At 50.9% G+C, this 18058-nt stretch overlaps 1 protein-coding gene across 1 annotated transcript; it reads right to left on the bottom strand.

Annotated features, from left to right (window-relative positions):
* Positions 1 to 6040: 6040 nt before the first annotated feature.
* On the bottom strand, positions 6041 to 17481 carry LOC311530835 (uncharacterized protein). The gene is made up of 5 exons (XM_084647781.1): positions 17248 to 17481; positions 11166 to 11253; positions 9606 to 9732; positions 8884 to 8997; positions 6041 to 8558 (listed from the first exon to the last, which is right to left on the bottom strand). Exons 2-5 carry the CDS (start codon positions 11187 to 11189, stop codon positions 6988 to 6990), a joined length of 1836 nt encoding a protein of 611 aa, XP_084503907.1. The 5' UTR covers positions 11190 to 11253; positions 17248 to 17481; the 3' UTR covers positions 6041 to 6987.
* Positions 17482 to 18058: the final 577 nt, after the last annotated feature.

The raw sequence follows: 18058 nt of genomic DNA, 5'->3' as shown, positions 1-18058 counted from the left end.
GTTCAGAGTGGCCCTGGCCATCCAGTGAGGAATTATGGGATGCCACCTCCATCTGTGAGGCAAATGGACCCGCTTGAAAAAACTGAATGCAGAAATTGTGATTTGTAGGAAGAAGACTCTTTGCTTTCATCGAGGTCCAGTCTGAGATGCCACCAGCTTTTCTGACACACAAAAATCTGCTCCAAACTGAGCCACTGAGTCTCCAGATATCAGACGGTGGTTGGCTAGTGTCTCTGTGTGGAGCAGGACTTGCGAAAAGATGAGGATCTATCCCTCTCTGGCTGTGGCTGAGGGGATGTGGAATGGGTTTTTCCCTATTTCTTCTCCAGTTCCACCTTTTTGCTGGCTTTTCATTTCTAAGAAATGATTTCTGGGGGCTGACACACGACCTCCAATGTCTCAGATACCTACAGACCTGTGGACTGTGTGGATTTTTGGGTAACAAAGTTTGATGATATGGGTTCCCCTATCACAGTAGTGCTACCTCTCCCTTTCCTCATGCTCTGGTCCAGGGGCAGCACATTAGGACAGACGGGGGCATTCCTGTCACCATTTGCTATGAGTGTGACATTTCTATTTTAAATTTGGACACAAATAAAGTACCTTTGTGATTGGAAAACGCGTTCTACAGCATTAAACCTCGGGGCAAGTGTAGTAACTTCTTGCTTAACGTTGTAGTTATGTTCCTGAAAAATGCGACTGTAAGCGAAATGATGTTAAGCGAATCCAGTTTCCCCATAAGAATGAATGTAAAGGGGGGGGGAGGGGAGGTTCCAGGGAAATTATTTTCACCAGACAAAAGACTGTACACACACACACACACACAAACACAAACACACACACACACTATAAGTTTTAAACAAACAATTTAATACTGTTCACAGCTACGATGGTTGTGAAGCTTGGTTGAGGTGGTGAAGTTAGAGGGTGGAGGAGGAAGGGATATTTCCCAGGGAATGCCTTACTGCTAAATGATGAACTAACACTCGGCTGAGCCCTCAAGGGTTAACACATTGCTGTTAATGTAGCCTCACACTCTACAAGGCAGCACCAATGGAGGGAAGGGAGACAGCATGGCAGACAGAGACACACGCCGTGTGTGTGTGTGTGTGTGTGAGAGAGAGAGATGCACTTTGCCCCTTTAAGTACTCTGACCCCACTCTAAGTACATTGCCTTTTTAAGAAGATCGGCAGGTTGAGATGGGAGCTGCAGCCAGGAAGCTCTCTCCATCCTGAGCCCTGTCATGTCTCCCCCACCACCACACACCCATTCTATGGAGATGGGGTAAGTGGGGTGCAGGGGGGAGAGGGACACCCGGACATTAGTCCCCCTCCCCTCCCTCAGCACAGCAAGCAGGAGGCTCTGGGGAGCAGCTCCAAGGCAGAGGGCAGGAGCAGCATATGGCAGTGGCAGGAGGGACAGCTGAACTGCTGGCAATTGATAGCCTGCTGGGCGGCTGCCACACTGGGAACTTAGGGGAGCAGGGAGCTGATAGGGGGGCTGCCGGTCCACCCTGGTTCCAAGCCCCCACCAGCTAGCTGCAACGGGCTGCTCTTCCTGCAAGCAGTGGACAAAGCAGGCAGCTGCCAAAGGACGTTATAAGGGAGCATTGCACAACTTTAAACGAGCATGTTCTCTAATTGATCAGCAAGGTAACAACATAACATTAACAATCTGCTTTACAAGGCTGCTTGCTGGGTCTGGCAGGAAATGAAACTTACCCTGTTACACTGTCTGCAAAGAGCCATGGCTGCAGCCGTGAATCCTTTGAAGAGCCTCCGAGATGAAGCTACTTGCTCCATCTGTCTGAGCCCTGGTCTACACTAGGAGTTTAGGTCAAATTTAGCTGCGTTATATCGATGTAAACCTGCACCCATCCACACGATGAAGCCCTTTTTTTCAACTTAAAGGGCTCTTAAAATCGATTTCCTTACTCCACCCCCAACACGGGGATTAGCGCTTAAATCGGCTTTGCCGGGTCGAATTTGGGGTACTGTGGACGCAATTAGACAGTATTGGCATCCGGGAGCTATCCCAGAGTGCTCTATTGTGACCGCTCTGGATAGCACTCTCAACTCATATGCACTGGCCAGGTAGACAGGAAAAGGCCTGCGAACTTTTGAATCTCATTTCCTGTTTGCATGGTCACCTGCAGCTTGCCACGCTGGCCAGAGCTCATCAGCAGAGGGAATTAAAATCAACAAAGGGGGTGGCTTTGCGAGAAACTGAATGGCCCCCTCAAGGATAGAACTCAAAACCTCAAAGATAGAACTCAAAACTGGGTTTGGCAGGCCATTGATTTCACAGAGGGAAGGAGGGAGGGAGGAGAAAATGAATACAAAACAAATCTGGTCTATTTCTTGTTTTGAGCCACTTCATCTATCTTTATACATCTTGCTGGCAGTAGACTGTGCAGTATGACCACTAGCCATCGTCATCTCCTGGGTGCTCGGCAGAAGATGCTGCAGTATGACTACTGGCCATCATCTTCTGTTGGCTGGAGATTAAAAGACAGTGCATTGCCTGTAGGACTGAATCGCCACGAGATGAAACTTAAAAGGGAAATGACCTGGCTGAGTCACTCCCATGTTTGCCCAGGCTCCTGATTAAAAGAGCACCCAGGACTATGTCGATGACGGCTACCAGTCATGCCGCACTGTCTGCTGCCAAAAGGCAATAAGCTGCTGCTGTGTAGCAATGCAGCACCACGTCTGCCAGCACCCAGGAGACATACAGTGACGGTTTGCTGAGCGGGCTCCATGCTTGCTGTGGTATGGCATCTGCACAGGTAACTCAAGAAAAAAGGCGCAAAACGATTGCTGCTGCTTTCACGGAGGGAGGGAGGGAACGGGGGCCTGATGATATGTACCGAGAACCACCTGCGACAATGTTTTAGCCCCATCAGGCGCTGGGATTTCTACCCAGAATTGAGATGGGCGGCGGAGACTGCGGGAACTGTGGGATAGCCACCCACAGTGCAACGCTCCAGAAGTCGATGGTTGCCTCGGTATTGTGGACACACTACGCTGACTACAGGCACTTAGAGCACTTGCGTGGGGATACACACAATCGACTGTATAAAACCGCTTTCTACAAAACCGACTTCTATAAATTCGACCTAATTTCGTAGTGTAGACATACCTTGAGGTTTTTTTAAGGATCCAGTGTCTTTAGATTGTGGGCACAATTTCTGCCAAGCCTGCATCACCGAGTTCTGGGAGGGACCAAATACAGACATCTCCTGCCCTCAGTGCAGAGAGACCTTTCCCCAGAGGACCCTAAGGCCGGACAGACAACTGGGGAACTTTGTAGAAATAGCCAAGCAGTTGAATGTCCCAGCAGCAGCAGGAGGAGGAGATTTGTGCAATGTGCACCAGGAGCCTTTCAAACTCTTCTGTAACCAGGACCAAATGCTCATCTGTGTGATCTGCAGGGAGTCCCAGGCTCACCGCGCTCACAGGGTGGTCCCTATAGAGGAGGCTGCCCAGGAGCATAACGTAGGCCACAGCTGGGCACGACTGTAAGTGAGGAGTTAGTGTGTATGTAAACCCCAGAATGAAGGCGGTGTTATTTCTTTATTAGTCTCATTCCATTATAGATTAGAACTCAGAGTTTAATCTGATCAGGGCTTAAATTCTTATAGAGTATTTCCCAGAGCCCCCCATGCCCTCCTCCAATATGCTATAAAAACTCCAGGGGGGTTGAAGATATTTACCAGAGCTCTTCTCCAGACAGCTCCAGCTGCATTTAAGCCTGAATCTGAAAATCGACCCCCTGCTCGCCTGTCTCCCATTCTCATCCTCAGGGTTGGCTGCGGTGGCCCATGACTCCAACTCCTCCGGTACCCATGGGGCTCGGGGGTGGCACGGCATCACCGCAGAGGATAGCGTGCAGCTCCTTGTCAAAGCGGCATGTCTGTGGAGTTCCTGTTCCCCCAAAATATTCCCCCAAGCCTTACACCCCCTTTCCTGGGGAGGCTTGAGAATAAACAAGATGAGCACAGACCAGCCTTGGGTTTTTAGGACCCTAAAAACCCCAATCAGATTTTTTTAAAAACAACAGAACTTTATTAGAAGAACAAAACAAAACAAAGAACTAGCCTTGTAAGATTAGGATGGAAGATAATCTCACAGGCAATTAGCTTCAACACATAAAGAATCCCCCTCTAGGCAAAACCTTAACGTTACCAAAAAAAAAAAACCCAAAACAGAAATGCACATTCCCTCCAGCACAGAGAATTTCACAAGCCAAAAAGAAAAGAAAATCAAACGCATCTTCTAGCTAAATTACTTACTAACTCTATAGGAGTTGGATTGCTTGCTTCCTTGATCTGTCTCCAGCAGAGGCATCACACAGACAAAAAAGCCTTCTCTCCCCTCAGATTTGAAAGTATCTTCTCCCCTTATTGTTTTTTCTTGGTCAGGTGCTAGCCAGGTTACTTAAGCTTTTTAACCCCTTACAGGTAAGGAGGAATTCTAGGCTACCCTTAGCTGTATGGTTATGACAGTCCTTCTCCTCATCTCCATGGCAAGGAGATCCCGGCTGGGAGGGGAAGGGAGAGGGGGGAACTTCAGCCAGGCAGAGGGAGCAGTTGGAGGAGTTTCTCTCTCTCCCTTCCCCTACCTGTGGCCCATCAGCTCAGCAGCCAGGGCTGCAGCAGGGAGGAGGGGCTGATCGGGGCTTCTGCTCCTTTGTCTGTGGTTTGCTTAGGCCAGGCAGAGCCAGAGGGTCACTGACCAGCTGATGCTCGGCTGCTGCTGGATCCTTACCCGAGTGATGGGCAGCTGGGTCCTTGGGAGCCAAATGCCCCTGATGTGTGTGGGAATGAGGAAATGGAGGCGTCTCTGATGTCCACTGTGGACATTCATTTGGAGCATTTTCCACACTGAGAACATCTCAGAGGTTACTTCCCTGTGCAGATTTGCAGATGCCTGATGCTCTGGGAGCAGCACGCTGAACTTGATCAATTAGGACAAACTGCAAAGCATGGGGCAGACAATCCCCCAAACTGGTGGATATTCCAATACTTAGATTCACCAAACCAGCAACAAAACACCTTCTATGCCTATCTTACTGGTTACCCAGAAGCCAAAACACAGTTCCCTGAAAGCACAGGTAGCCAATTCTTTTTTTCAAGGTCAAAATTTCCTTGTCAAGCTATAGACAAAGTCCACACTCCAGAGAAAATAATAATAAAGAAACCACAACAGTAATGATAATAGAGAAATAAAAACATTTCAGGGTTCCATTCGAAAGCATCTGGTTGTCTAGATTTGGCCCATGTCTGCCTATTGACTACCCCTGCATTAAAGACACCCAGCCTTGGGCTCCTGCCCAGACAGCCCAGTTAAATATAATGCAGATTACTGAAAATCTTGTTCATCATCTAAAAAATTCAGCCAACCCCAAAGGATCGGATACATTACCCAAGAAGTTAAGGAATACTTCAGTTCTTACCCAAATACATGCTTACAGCCAATTCTTATTAACTAAAGTAACACTTATTAAAAGAAGAAAAGAGAGAGTCTTGATCATTATACACACAGACATGAATAGAGTCCTTAGGGCAGTTTCACTGCAGGGATGGTGCTTTAGAATTGAAGGGTCCTTTTTCGAATCATTTCATCAGGTTCTTGTCCAGATGTGAGCAAACTATGGCCTGCGGGACCATCCTGCCAGGCCCCCAAGCTCCCGGCATGGCCCCGCTTTGAGCGCCTTGGTAAGGGAGCGATGGTGGGGGCAACAGACGTTCGGGGGGGGGGGTGTGGTCAGGGGACAGGGAACGGTTGGATGGGGCAGAGGTTCTGGGGTGGAGCGGTCAGGGGTCGAGGAACAGGGGGGGTTGGATACGCATGGGAGTCCTGAGGGGCCTGTCAGGGGGTGGGGGTGTGGATAGGGGTCGGGGCAGTCCGGGGACAGGGAGCGGGAGAGGGGTTGGATGGGGGTGGGGTCCTGGGGGGCCTGTTAGGGGGTGGGGGTGTGGATAGGAGTTGGGGCAGTCCGGTGACAGGGAGCGGGGCGGGGTTGGATAGGGGGTGGGGTCCTGGGGGGCCTGTCAGGGGGTGCGGTTGTGGTTAGGGCTCAGGAGGGAGTCAGGAAAGGGGGGTTGAATAGGGGGTGGGATCCGGGGGAGGGCAATTTGGGGCAGGAGTCCTGGGTCGGGGTGGTCAGGGGACAAGGAGCAGGGTGAGGTGGATGGGTCAGGGGTTCTGAGGCTGGCACTCAGGGGGCAGGAAGTGGGAAGGGGCGGATAGGGGGCAGGGGCCAGGCTATTTGGGGGGCACAGCCTTCCCTACCCAGCCCTCGATATAGTTTGACACCCCAATGTGGCCCTCAGACCAAAAAGTTTGCCCACCCCCGTTCTAGTCTAATGTCAAAATCAGGGCAGTTCACTATCAAGGCAGTCCAGATGGGACTGGAGATCTCAGTCTTACGACTCAAACTCCCTCTGAATAAAGCTTGAGAAGATCTGAGAGAAAAGGATCAGGTCCCAAGAGTTTTTATACAGATTTTTGCAGCCTCTCGATGGCACGCAGTCCTGGGGTGAAAAATAGGCTTTTGAAATAACCTTGTAATTCCTAAACATCACCGGCAATTAACTACAGGGATTAACAGAAGGTGATTATCCATTAAGCAGTTCATGGACTGTTTACCACAAACTTTAGAGAGACATGCAGACAAGGACATTATTACACCTAACTTTTATCTAAATGTTAATATTTCCTTTTGATCTCCAAGTTAACAGAATACAGCCCTAGAGAGGAACTGTTTGATTACATTGTTAACCTCTAACAAGACATAGGTAAACAGAGACTACTACGGTTACCATCTTCCAATTCTTTAGGAATACAAGTTTACATTTCAAAGCTCAAGCCTATAGAACATGCAATGGCCCTAAATACCATTTACACACTTAGAAGCATGTTTCTAAAGGTTGAACCTAGATCAATTAGCCTGCAAGTTGCTTCACCCTTTCTGGCCATGGGTCACAGAAGTTTAAATGCTGTGTGGATTCTCCCATGCTTAATGAGGTGTGATCTCAGTGTGAAACTTTTCCCACAATCCAAGCACTTATGGGGTCTCTCTCCTGTGTGGATTTTCCAATGATGAACAAGGGATGATCTCCATGTGAAACTTTTCCCACAGTCCAAGCACTTATGGGGTCTCTCTCCTGTGTGGATTCTCCAATGATTAACAAGGCCTGACCTCCATATGAAACTTTTCCCACAGTCCAAGCACTTATGGGGTCTCTCTCCTGTGTGGATTCTCCAATGATTAACGAGGCCTGACCTCCATATGAAACTTTTCCCACAGTCTAAGCACTTATGGGATCTTCCTCCTGTGTGGATTCTCTGATGTGTAACAAGGCCTGATTTATCTGTGAAACTTTTCCCACAGTCCAAGCACTTATGGGGTCTCTCTCCTGTGTGGGTTCCCTGATGTTTAACAAGGACTGATTTCTGTGTGAAACTTTTCCCACACTCCAAGCACTTATGGGGTCTCTCACCTGTGTGGATTCTCTGATGTCTTATAAGGTCTGACTTCCAAAGGAAACCATTTCCGCAGCAGAGGCATTTATAAGGTCTCTCTCCTGTGTGGGTTGCCTGATGTGAAACAAGGGCAGATCTCTGTATGAAACTTTTCCCACACTCCAAGCACTTATGGGGTCTCTCACCTGTGTGGATTCTCTGATGTCTTATAAGGTCTGACTTCCAAAGGAAACCATTTCCGCAGCAGAGGCATTTATAAGGTCTCTCTCCTGTGTGGATTCCCTGATGTGAAACGAGGGTAGATCTCTGTTTGAAACTTTTCCCACACTCCAAGCACTTATGGGGTCTCTCACCTGTGTGGATTCTCTGATGTCTTATAAGGTCTGACTTCCAAAGGAAACCATTTCCACAGCAGAGGCATTTAAAACGTCTCTCACCGGTGTGGATTCTCTGATGCGTAACAAGGCCTGATTTCTTTGTGAAACTTTTCCCACAGTCTAAGCACTTATGGGGTCTCTCTCCTGTGTGGATTCTCTGATGTGTAACAAGGCCTGATTTCTTTGTGAAACTTTTCCCACAGTCTAAGCACTTATGGGGTCTCTCTCCTGTGTGGATTCTCTGATGTGTAACAAGGCCTGATTTCTTTGTGAAACTTTTCCCACAGTCTAAGCACTTATGGGGTCTCTCTCCTGTGTGGGTTCTCTGATGTCTAATTAGTGCTGACTTTGAGTAGAAAGATATCCAGCACTTGAGGCACTGAGAGGGTTTCTCGCCTGTGTGGCTTCTCCCATGGTTATTCAGGTCTGAGCGATTAATGAAGCTTTCGCCACGGTCCAAGCATTGAAGGGGTTCCTCTCCAGTGTGGATTGTCTGATGTGTCACAAGGTGTGATCTCAGAATGAATCCTTTCCCATAGTCGAGGCACTGATAGGGTTTCTCTTCATTGGGATTTCTCTGCTGGGCTGTGGGATCCTTGTGTCCTCCACCACCTATAATAGATTCATCAACTTCCCCAGGAACGTCCTCATGATTCCCATCCTCACTCTCACTCACTCTCTTAGCACCTGCTGGGAGAGAGACAATCCAGACAGGAGTCATCGTGCTGGGGAGAAAGAGGAATAGCACACAGGGAAAACCCAACACACTAAAGTTGTGAAGAATCAGCAATTGGATTTTGACTCCACATCCCACCCAAACACTCACAGGGAAGGAAAGTTGGGAAGGAAGCTCCAGCAGCTCACAGGGTGGGTGGAATGGCGTGAGCGATATCTGCTGACTACGGCCCTGCCCTGGCTGAGATGAGGAAGAACAGAGGGCGCTTACTCACACCACACATTTGGGATTCTCAACTTTTTCCTTCATTCACCACATGGTTTCTGTATCAGTCCTCACCTGTGTGGGTGCCTCTCGGGATCTCTCTTTCCTCAGAGGCCTGGAGATCCGGGACCCACAACTCTTCCCCTCGTTCCAGCTGGGCGATCAGCTCAGGCTTGGGAATGGGAAACCCTGCGCAGGGGGTGAAATCAGACCAGATCAGGGTGCATGGAGGATTGAGAGAGAGTCTGTCACAAAGGGCATTCCATGTCCCAGTGCTGTGCTGGGGGAACGTGGAATCCAAGGGGACGGGAACATGGTCACTGAGCCCCCTTGGGAGAGGCAGACATCTGGGGAGGTGAGGGGAATTGTCACACCCTCACTAGGAGTTTGCAGGATCTGTGCATTCTGCGGGCCTTGCTGACAAACACACAGCTCTAGAGTTAAACCCCTGCCTCCTTCTAAACCTGCAGAGCCCAGAGCCCTCCCCATGGCGAGAGCTAGACCCAAGGAGGGAGATGAACAGAGATGCTGTGTGTGAATGAGAAATAATAGACAGGACACTTCATGAGTTCTGCCCCACTGAAAGCTGGAGGTGGGTGGGAATGGTTTCGCATGTCCATTAGGTTTTGACACTGTGGTCCCATTGGAGAGGGTACAGAGATGCAAGTCTCTCTCGCCGCAACTGTGGACTATGGGACAAATTCTCCTCCAATCTAACTGACCAGGGAAGAACGTAACCAGAGTCAGAAATGCAGGCCCTACACTTTCTAATAACCGAGGGAACGGGAATCGCTTACCCAGCGAGGTCACCGTCTCGTAGTTATCCTGCATGACGTCCCTGTAGAGGGCTCTCTGACCGGGGTCCAGGAGAGCCCCCTGCCCCTGGGTGAAATACACAGCCACCTCCTCGAAGGTCACCGGCATCTGGAACAACAAGAGTCCCCCACTCAGCACCTGCTGCTCCAGCCACAATCCCACTAGTCACGGGAAAGGAAGAAAAAAAAGCTCTGGGAGGGCCAGAGAAGCAGAATCCCTCTCCCACCCTGCAGCAGCCATGTGGCTTCAGGGGGTGGGAGAAGGTGAGAGCTCCTTGTCCCCCCAGCACACAGAGCAGGGCAGGGTCTTCTCATTTCCCACACGCCTGCCAGCCACAGGCAGATACAGGAAGCAGAGCTCTGAGCCGGGGACAGGAATCCCGACAGCTTCCCTTCGTATTTCACAGCAGCCTCTGGCCAGTGGAGTCAGGCTCCAGCACTGGGAGTCTGGAAAATGTTCCAAGCCCTGTTTCCTGTTTCATAAATGAGGAAAGTTCCCCTGCTGCCAATGGGCCTATTCAGAAAAGCAGCAGGTGTGAGGATGCAGATATGCAGGCCTGGCTGTAAAGGCCGATACTCTAAGAATTTAGGTGTATTCTTATCACTTGGCTAGTTCTAGTGGTATAAAAGAAAGAATCAAAATCACTGTCTGCGGGTGGAAGGGCCTTCTCTTACTGTGACAGTCAGAGGCCCTGTGCTTAGGCGAAGGCCTTTGGCTAAGCAGCAGAGGCAGCCATAAGCCGGGAAGCGACCGGTCACCTCCTCACATTTCAACCTAGTCATATTGAAATAAGGTGCTATTGGGCTGTTAGGAATACAATCCTGTCCTGATAGTGCCCATCGCCTCCAGAGAAAGGGAAGTGCCTAGAAAATGTAAAAGGAAACTTAGTTTGATAGCATCCTGTCTGTCAGGAACCCACTTATCAATAGCTGGGATGTGAAATCCTCACTTCTCTATTGTTTTGTCATTATAGTTCCCACTTTGCTATTGTTTATTTGCATGGTCTCTGTCTGATTCTGAGATTGTTTCGTCTTCTGTATAATTAATTTTGCTGGGTGTAAACTAATTAAGGTGGCACGATATAATTGGTTACATACTCATGTTACAATATGTTAGGATTGGTTAGTTAAATTTCAGGAAAATGATTGGTTAAGGTATAGCTAAGCAGAACTCAAGTTTTACTATCTAGTCTGTAGTCAATCAGGAAGTGAGTGGTGGGGGGGTGGGGAAACTGCAATCATGTTTGGCTAAGGGCAGGAATGGGAACAGGGACACAGGTAAGGCTCTGTGGTGTCAGAGCTGGGAAGGGGAACACTAAAGAAGGAAACTGGAAGTATGCTTGCTGGAAGTTCACCCCAATAAACACTGAATTGTTTGCACCTTTGGACTTCGGGTATTGTTGGTCTCTGTTCATGCAAGAAGGACCAGGGAACTAAGTGGGTGAAGGAATAAGCCCCCTAACAGCAGGTTTATCACACCCTGTTTCCTCCCTGCCTCTCCCTTCCTCTCCTCCCCCCAGCAGCTCCCTTAAAATCCCCTACCTGAGCTGGCTCCATCATGGACATTTTCCTTCCCTTTCTCCTGGAAGATGGGTTGATCTGGAGCGAAATCTGGACGTGATTCCTCAGCCTGTCAGGGTGAGAGGGGCGATGGGGGAGGTTTCAAAAGGGGCTTGAGTCCATTTCGCACCCCGATTCCCCCCGCCCCAGACTCTTTCCCTTGAGTCAGACGCTCTGGACTTTGCCATGCTGGGAAGAAACCCAGTTAGGTTATTACCACCCAGGCCAGCCCCCTCCCAGCAGAACTGAACCCACCGGGACACTTTGAAACTCTCCCTGTAACAGTGTCTCTGAGCCAAATGCTGGAAAAAGAGCAGAACCAGAAAAGCCACTTTTGGGGATTCCCTCTGACACTGTCCCCAAAGGCAGCGCCTGTCCCCCCACTCCACAAGCAGTGCAGTGATTCCAGGCAGTCAGCAACTGGCTTTTCCTCTCTCAGCTCCTCTCCTTGTGCTCAGGAGAGTCAGTCTGCCCGGGATAATGCAGGGAATGGATCTGGGCAGATCTGGGAACTTCTCTTCCTGCTGCTCCTTCCAGTCTCTCCACTCTCCCTTTTTATCATCTTCCCTCTCCCTGGAGAACTGGTGACTGCTCCATTGACGTGGGCCTTTGCTCTCCTTAGGGAGATCAGCCACTGACACTGCTAACAGGGGTTTGAACCCTAGCAGTATCCATGAGGACAGCAGCTCTGGGACTCACAGACACATGGGGAGCCCCTCCCTCCTGTACTTCAAACTCGCCAGCAGGTCCCTGAAAGGGGCCCTTTGTGCAGAGTCACTTTCCTGCCATGTGGAGGAGCAGAAACTGCTCCCTGTAGGAATTTGCTACTTAGGGTGCACTGAGCATGCTGACGTGAACTGAGCACGCTGAGTAACATCTGCTGAAGTCACTGCCCTTCACCCTGCCCTTATTACCCATAAGATTCTGCAGACTGTTTTTACAGGGGTTAAAAAGGTGGAAAGGGGGCAAATCGGAGGAGGGAGGTGTTGGCCAGATTCTGAGCAGGGGGAAAAAATTCATTGGTCAGGAGGGTGAAGCAGCTGGAAGCAGGGTTAGGATAGGGCCTGAAGGGCAAAATCAGGGATGGGGGGAAGGAGCTGGGGTTAAGCTCAGGGGTAAGGCGCTGCCAGAAGGTAATAGAGGGTAAAACCCTGGCAGGGGCAGATGGGGTATGAGTTACGCCGGTGGACTGAGACATCAGTGTTTCCAAAAATAGGGTGTGTGTGGGGGAGGGAGAGGGTCTTTTTTTATTTCTCCTCTCACAGACAGCTCCTGTCAGCATGGGCTTCCCAGGGCTGGGTTCTTAAAGGCATCCCAGTGACTAGCCACTGGAGCTCCTCTCTGTCTGATGTAACCTACTAAGGTGCTGCAGGAGACTTAATTCAGTGAAACAGGGACTTCCCTCCCCCTTCGCCCCATCCTTTCCCCGCCCCGCAGTGATCAACTAGTTACCGGCAGTGTTGCCAATTTAGTCATTGGTTGGAAATTGCAATCGAAATTGAAACATTAATACACACTTTAAAATACACATACAGTGTATGATCAAATACTTGTACCTGAAAGTATAATAGGTTTGAAAAGTCTGAACAAAGACTGGCTTCCTCACACAGCCGTTGTTTTTTCTGGCACATTGGTTTCGGCAATGTTGGCCAACCTTATCATTTAAAATGATGATTTGTAAACAAGGTGTGAATGAGTTCTCCCCTGACAGGGGGTGATGAGCCAGGGGTAGGGGGAAGGCTTCAGGACCAGACTGTATTTACATGAACTCACCTACTCTGCTGAGGTATCCAGCAGACAGAGCTGTGGGGCCCAAGTGATCAATTTTGGCTGGTGTCGGGAGTTTCTGTACTAAACATTTTTATTATATTATAATTAATTTTTGCATAAGAACGTAAGAACAGCCAGACTGGGTCAGACCAAGGGTCCATCTAGCCCAGTACTCGGTCTTCCGACAGTGGCCAAGGCCAGAGGCTTCACAGGGAATGAACAGAACAGGCAATTATTGAGTGACCATCCCCTGCCGTCCACTCCCAGTTTCTGGAAAACAAGAGGCTCTCAGAGCATGGGGTTGCATCCCTGCCCATCCTGGCTAATAGCCATTGATGGACACATCCTCCATGAATTGATCTCGGTCTCTTTTGAATCCTATTCTAGTTTTGGCCTTCACACCCCCCACCCCGGCAAACAGTTCCAGAGGTTGACTGTGTGTTGTGTGAAGAAGTCCTTCCTTTTGTTTGTTTTAAACCTGCTGCCTATTAATGTCATTGGGTGACCCCTTGTTCTTGGTTACGTGAGGGAGCTTATTCACTTTCTCCACACCAGTCAAGATTTTATAGACCTCTATCATATCCCCTCTTAGTCCTCTCTTTTTCAGGCTGAAAAGTCCCAGTCTTTTTAATCTCTCCTCCTGTGGAAGCTGTTCCACACCCCTCATCATTTTAGTTACCTTCTCTGTACCTTTGCATGCAGTATTCAAGATGTGAGCGTTCCATGGATTTATAAAGTAAAAGTGGAGGAGCTTGGTTTGCCAGACTGACTAGCAAAGCCAATGCTGACAAACTATGTGAAAAGGCTGCAAAACACCAATCCTCTGGACTGCATCGACATGCAGAAAGCCTCATAAGCCAGTCGTTGCCAAAGCCAATCTGAGAAGAATTTAGTGAGGTGTTAAGAATGCTGGAGACACACCACAGTTTATGCGAACAAACATGGCTGTCACATCACACTTTCTCTTTAAGCAAGAATTACCACATGCTACAAACTGGGGGCCAATGTTAAGTGCACTGTCCAGCTGAAAAGTAAAGTACATTGACTTGATTCTTACATCTCTACAACAACAACTTTTGGATTCTATCAACCTCTACGTTGCTTTTACAGATGCCTGTCTTATAAAACACCAACAGTTGAATGGAGTGAGGCATTCCCAGCAACAGGGCTGCCATGTGATCAGGACAGAATAGAGAATATGAACAAAGAGTGGAATATCACATGATGAACAAATGAAGATTTGATTTCAACTTCATCATCATCACAAATGGTTCAACCCAATTTTTGTGCTGTGTTTCCTGGGATGAAAGAAGTAGGAATTCACCTCTTCCTACTCTCAGTCACAAGAGCTACAGCTGAGTGTTCTTGTTCCTCATTGAATAGAATTGTGTGTTCTGAAAGAAGTCATCTTCTGCCTGATCATGAGCATATCTTGAAGGAAGGAAGTATCTGACACATGAGAAGCCTCCAAAAATGAATGCCGTGCATTCGAGAAGTTCATTAACAGAGTTTGCACAGTAAGCTTGTATAGAAAACTTTAATTTGTGTGAGGATTTAAAAATGAGCTAAATCTAATAAAATGGTTGTGAAACATTTTTCAGTTTTTACTATGGTGCCATACAGCCCACCTTCACCCTAACAATCTCACCTGTCATCGGTCTTCCCCCCTCCCTCCAGAGGAGAAGGTGATACATCTTCGAGCAATGGTGGTAGGTGCAGTGATTGTGCTGGTGGAAGCCAGGGGAAGCCCTGGGGCCTCCAGGAGCACTGGGGAGTGAGGGTTGCCCTCACCAGTACAGAATAGGTGTAGCAGCATACACTCCACACAGTGCATGGCTCCTCTGGGCTGCTCAGGACAGCTGGCAGTGCCTTCTGCCCCCACCCGTTTGCCATCAGGGTATTTCAAGAGCAGCAACATTGCGGCTTCCACATGCACGGGAGTGTTTGGGGAGAGAAAGGACTTTTTGGCCCCCTTCTCACCTCCACCACCACTAATGGCTCTGTGTGACGGCAGCCATATTTTGACCCTGTAACAAATAGATAGGAATTGTTTCTGCCAGGAAAAACGTCAGGTGAGCATAGGTGGTCCTCAGTAAGGGAAACAGAAAATCCAACATAGTTCTCTCTCCTTTCTACCCAGCCCCCAGAGACTAAAATACACCTGCATGAAGACAAACCCCTCTGGCTCATCTTTACCCTACAGATTTCAAAATCTCTGTCTGAACAAGCCCTTTCATCGCCAGTGAGACATTACCCTAGGAGCTGGCTGGAATCTACCCTCCCTTGGATTGGAACCTTTCTCAGTCAAGGCAACAGGACAAGGGCATTGCTGCCTGGGCCTGCCAGCTGAGCCTATGAACGGTCAGAGATCACACCAGCCCAGAGTTTAAATTATCCTCCATTTGTCCCGCGTCCCACTACAATGAATCCTACCCACAGGTCACTTGCACGGAAATATCAATATCAGGATGCTACATTGTTAGCACAGTAAGTGATGCTGCAAAACAAGTGATGTTTAAATGACCTCCCTATTTTTGATACATCTGTACACCAGGCAGGGTCGTTTGGAAGCTGACGACTTTATGCTTCCATCCCTTGCCACTGTCAAGTTTTACCAAATTACGACAAGTCAGCCCATAAGAACAATGTTCTTAGGTATGAGTAACTGCTACTGTTAACAATTTGCTACCTCTGTCCCAGAAGACAGGAAAGGTGAGTAGTAGCAGATTTCTACAGATAGCAGTTTCTCACACTATAGGGTGTGAGAAACTGTTATCTGTAGAAATGAGCTAAGTCAGCTAGCAGTTTTTAGCAAAGTAGGACTTGTCTGCTACATGTAGCAATTTCCTACAGGGAGCAGTTTCTCATACTATACCTACCCCAGCACTTTGCCCCAGGTCTCTCCCCTCACCTGCAGGCTCCGGCTCAGGGGCTGGTGTCAGCAGAGCCTGGAGCTGCCCCAGGGCTGGTTCCAGGCACCGGAGAAAGTCCCCACCCGAGATGGGCACTGAGGGGGCTTTAACAAAGGTCGCTCCTCTGCTAGATAAGCAGCAGCTTCTCAATTTGGGTTCCCAGGTCAAAATGCAGGAGGCAGCTTCTGATCCAGGCAGCTCAACTCCAGAGCTGTATCCTGAGCAGAGAGACACACACCAGCCTCCTCAATAGCCGGAGTCTTCTGGTGGCAACACCTGATGAATGAGTTTCCCTGGACTCCCCCTGCACCAGGGCCGGCTCTAGTTTTTTTGTCACCCCAAAGGGGAGGGGAAAAAAAAAAGGAGTGCCATCCCTTCAGAAGTGCCGCCCCGCCCCGGACTGTGGCCCCTTGAGAAGTGCGGCCCCAAGCACATGCTTGGTTGGCTGGTGCCTAGAGCTGGCCCTGCCTGCACCGCCCTGGGACAGGCAGGCAGAGACTGATCTCACTGGCCCTCTGCACTCACCCCCTGCCAGAGCCAGCAGTGACTCCGGTCTGACTCCGGTGTAGCCGAGATCTGAATCCTGCACGGAAATCAGACCAGGGCCCTGGGCAGCCCCGAACGCCCAGGAGACAGACCCCAAAATCATGATTCTCTCTTGAAAAAAAAACAACTGAATAATACCTTGGGAGCACCGTGTGTGGGGGGAGGAGGGGGGTTGCCTGTGGATATTTGCTGTGGAGTTTCTGAGCGGTGAGGGGTTAGATCCCTGCCCAGCCACCCCCCAATGCTTCTGTGACCAGCTCAGGAAAAAACCTCCCACCCACCGGCTGCTGGAAGGGGCAGCCCCGCCCCCTCTCCTACTCCATGGGGCGGGGAGCTGCCTTGTGTCCCTCCCCACCCCCTCCTTGCTCTCTGGCTCTTCCTTCTCCCCCCAGCCAGTCTCCCCTTGCTCTCACATTCTCCCTCCAGCCTCCCCGCCCCACATCCCCCCTTTCCCTCCAAGTGACCCCCCCATCTTCTCCCTAGACCAGCCTCGTTCCCCTCAGCCCCATAATTCCCCCCACACCCTGATTCCCTGCAACAGCCCATCCCCCCTTCAGTGCAACCACTGCCCCCATCTCCTCCTGCCCCTGGATCGCCTTTAACCCGCCTCCTGCCCCGCACACACCCCTGTCCCCCCTTCGGTCCCCCTTTCCTACACCCCACAAAGCCCCTCTCCAGACCCCTCCCGGCTGCCCCCACGTGTTGCCCCAGCGCGGCCCGGCCGGGCTCCCCCCGCCCCGCGCACACCGGGGGCTGCGGCAGCTTTCCCGGGCCCGGGGCAGGGAATCGCAGCCGGCTCCGCGGGGAGCAGCCCGGGGGGGGCGGGTCTCTCTTACCTTCCCTCCGAGCGGGGCCCCCCGGGGCAGGGGCCGGGCCGGGAAGGGGCCCTGGCCGGGCTGGGGGCTCTGCCCTGGGAGAGGCTCCCGGGGAGCAGCGGGCAGGGCCCGGCTGGAGGTTCCCCTCTCCCGGCTGCAGCCCGGGCTCCGGGCTCCCGGCACCAGCCGCCGGGGCGCGGGGATCTCGCCGGGAGCCAGAGTCCCCGCAGCGGCTGCGAGTCACTTCCTGCGGCCGGGCTGAGCCCCGCGATCCTCCCCCCAGAGCCGCCCCCCAGCCGCTCCTGGGTCCTAGCGATCAACCCACCGATCTGCAGGCCCCTGCCCCAGACCCTGCCCCCTGGGGACCCCACCAGCCTGGGCGCGGGCAGCTTCTCCCAGCCCTATGCAGGCGTCCTCCCTCGAAGCCACAGGATCACTGCGGGGACAGAAAGGAGACGAGCAGAGCCCGGGGCGGGGGAGAAGGGGGGTTTCTAGGGAGACTCCAGGTTGATCCAGAGGATCCAGGGGTGACGGGAGCCGGGGACACTCTGTGTGTGATCCGCTCTGGTAACAGACTGGCACAGGGAGCAGTTGGTCAGAGCTGGTCTCGTCTCTCCACACCAGGCTCACTGGCGACCAGCCCTGGGCTCCCAGCTCTGCTCCCCTGGCTCGGGTCATGGAGCTGTCAGAGCTTTGCCCCTGGGTTCCTCTGGTTACCTGTAGGTCCGGAGGAACCCACCCCTGGGCTCTATTTAAACCCCCCTCCTGTCTGCCCCCTCTCAGGGATCCCCTCTGCCCATGTCCTGGCTGGCTCCCCGTGTGGGCACTGACT

This window comes from Lepidochelys olivacea, assembly GCF_965140295.1.
Source record: "Lepidochelys olivacea isolate rLepOli2 genome assembly, chromosome: 14".
Lineage (NCBI taxonomy): Eukaryota > Metazoa > Chordata > Testudines > Cheloniidae > Lepidochelys > Lepidochelys olivacea.
The sequence above is the reverse complement of the archived record's forward strand: the minus strand, read 5'-3'. Positions and strand labels throughout refer to the sequence as shown.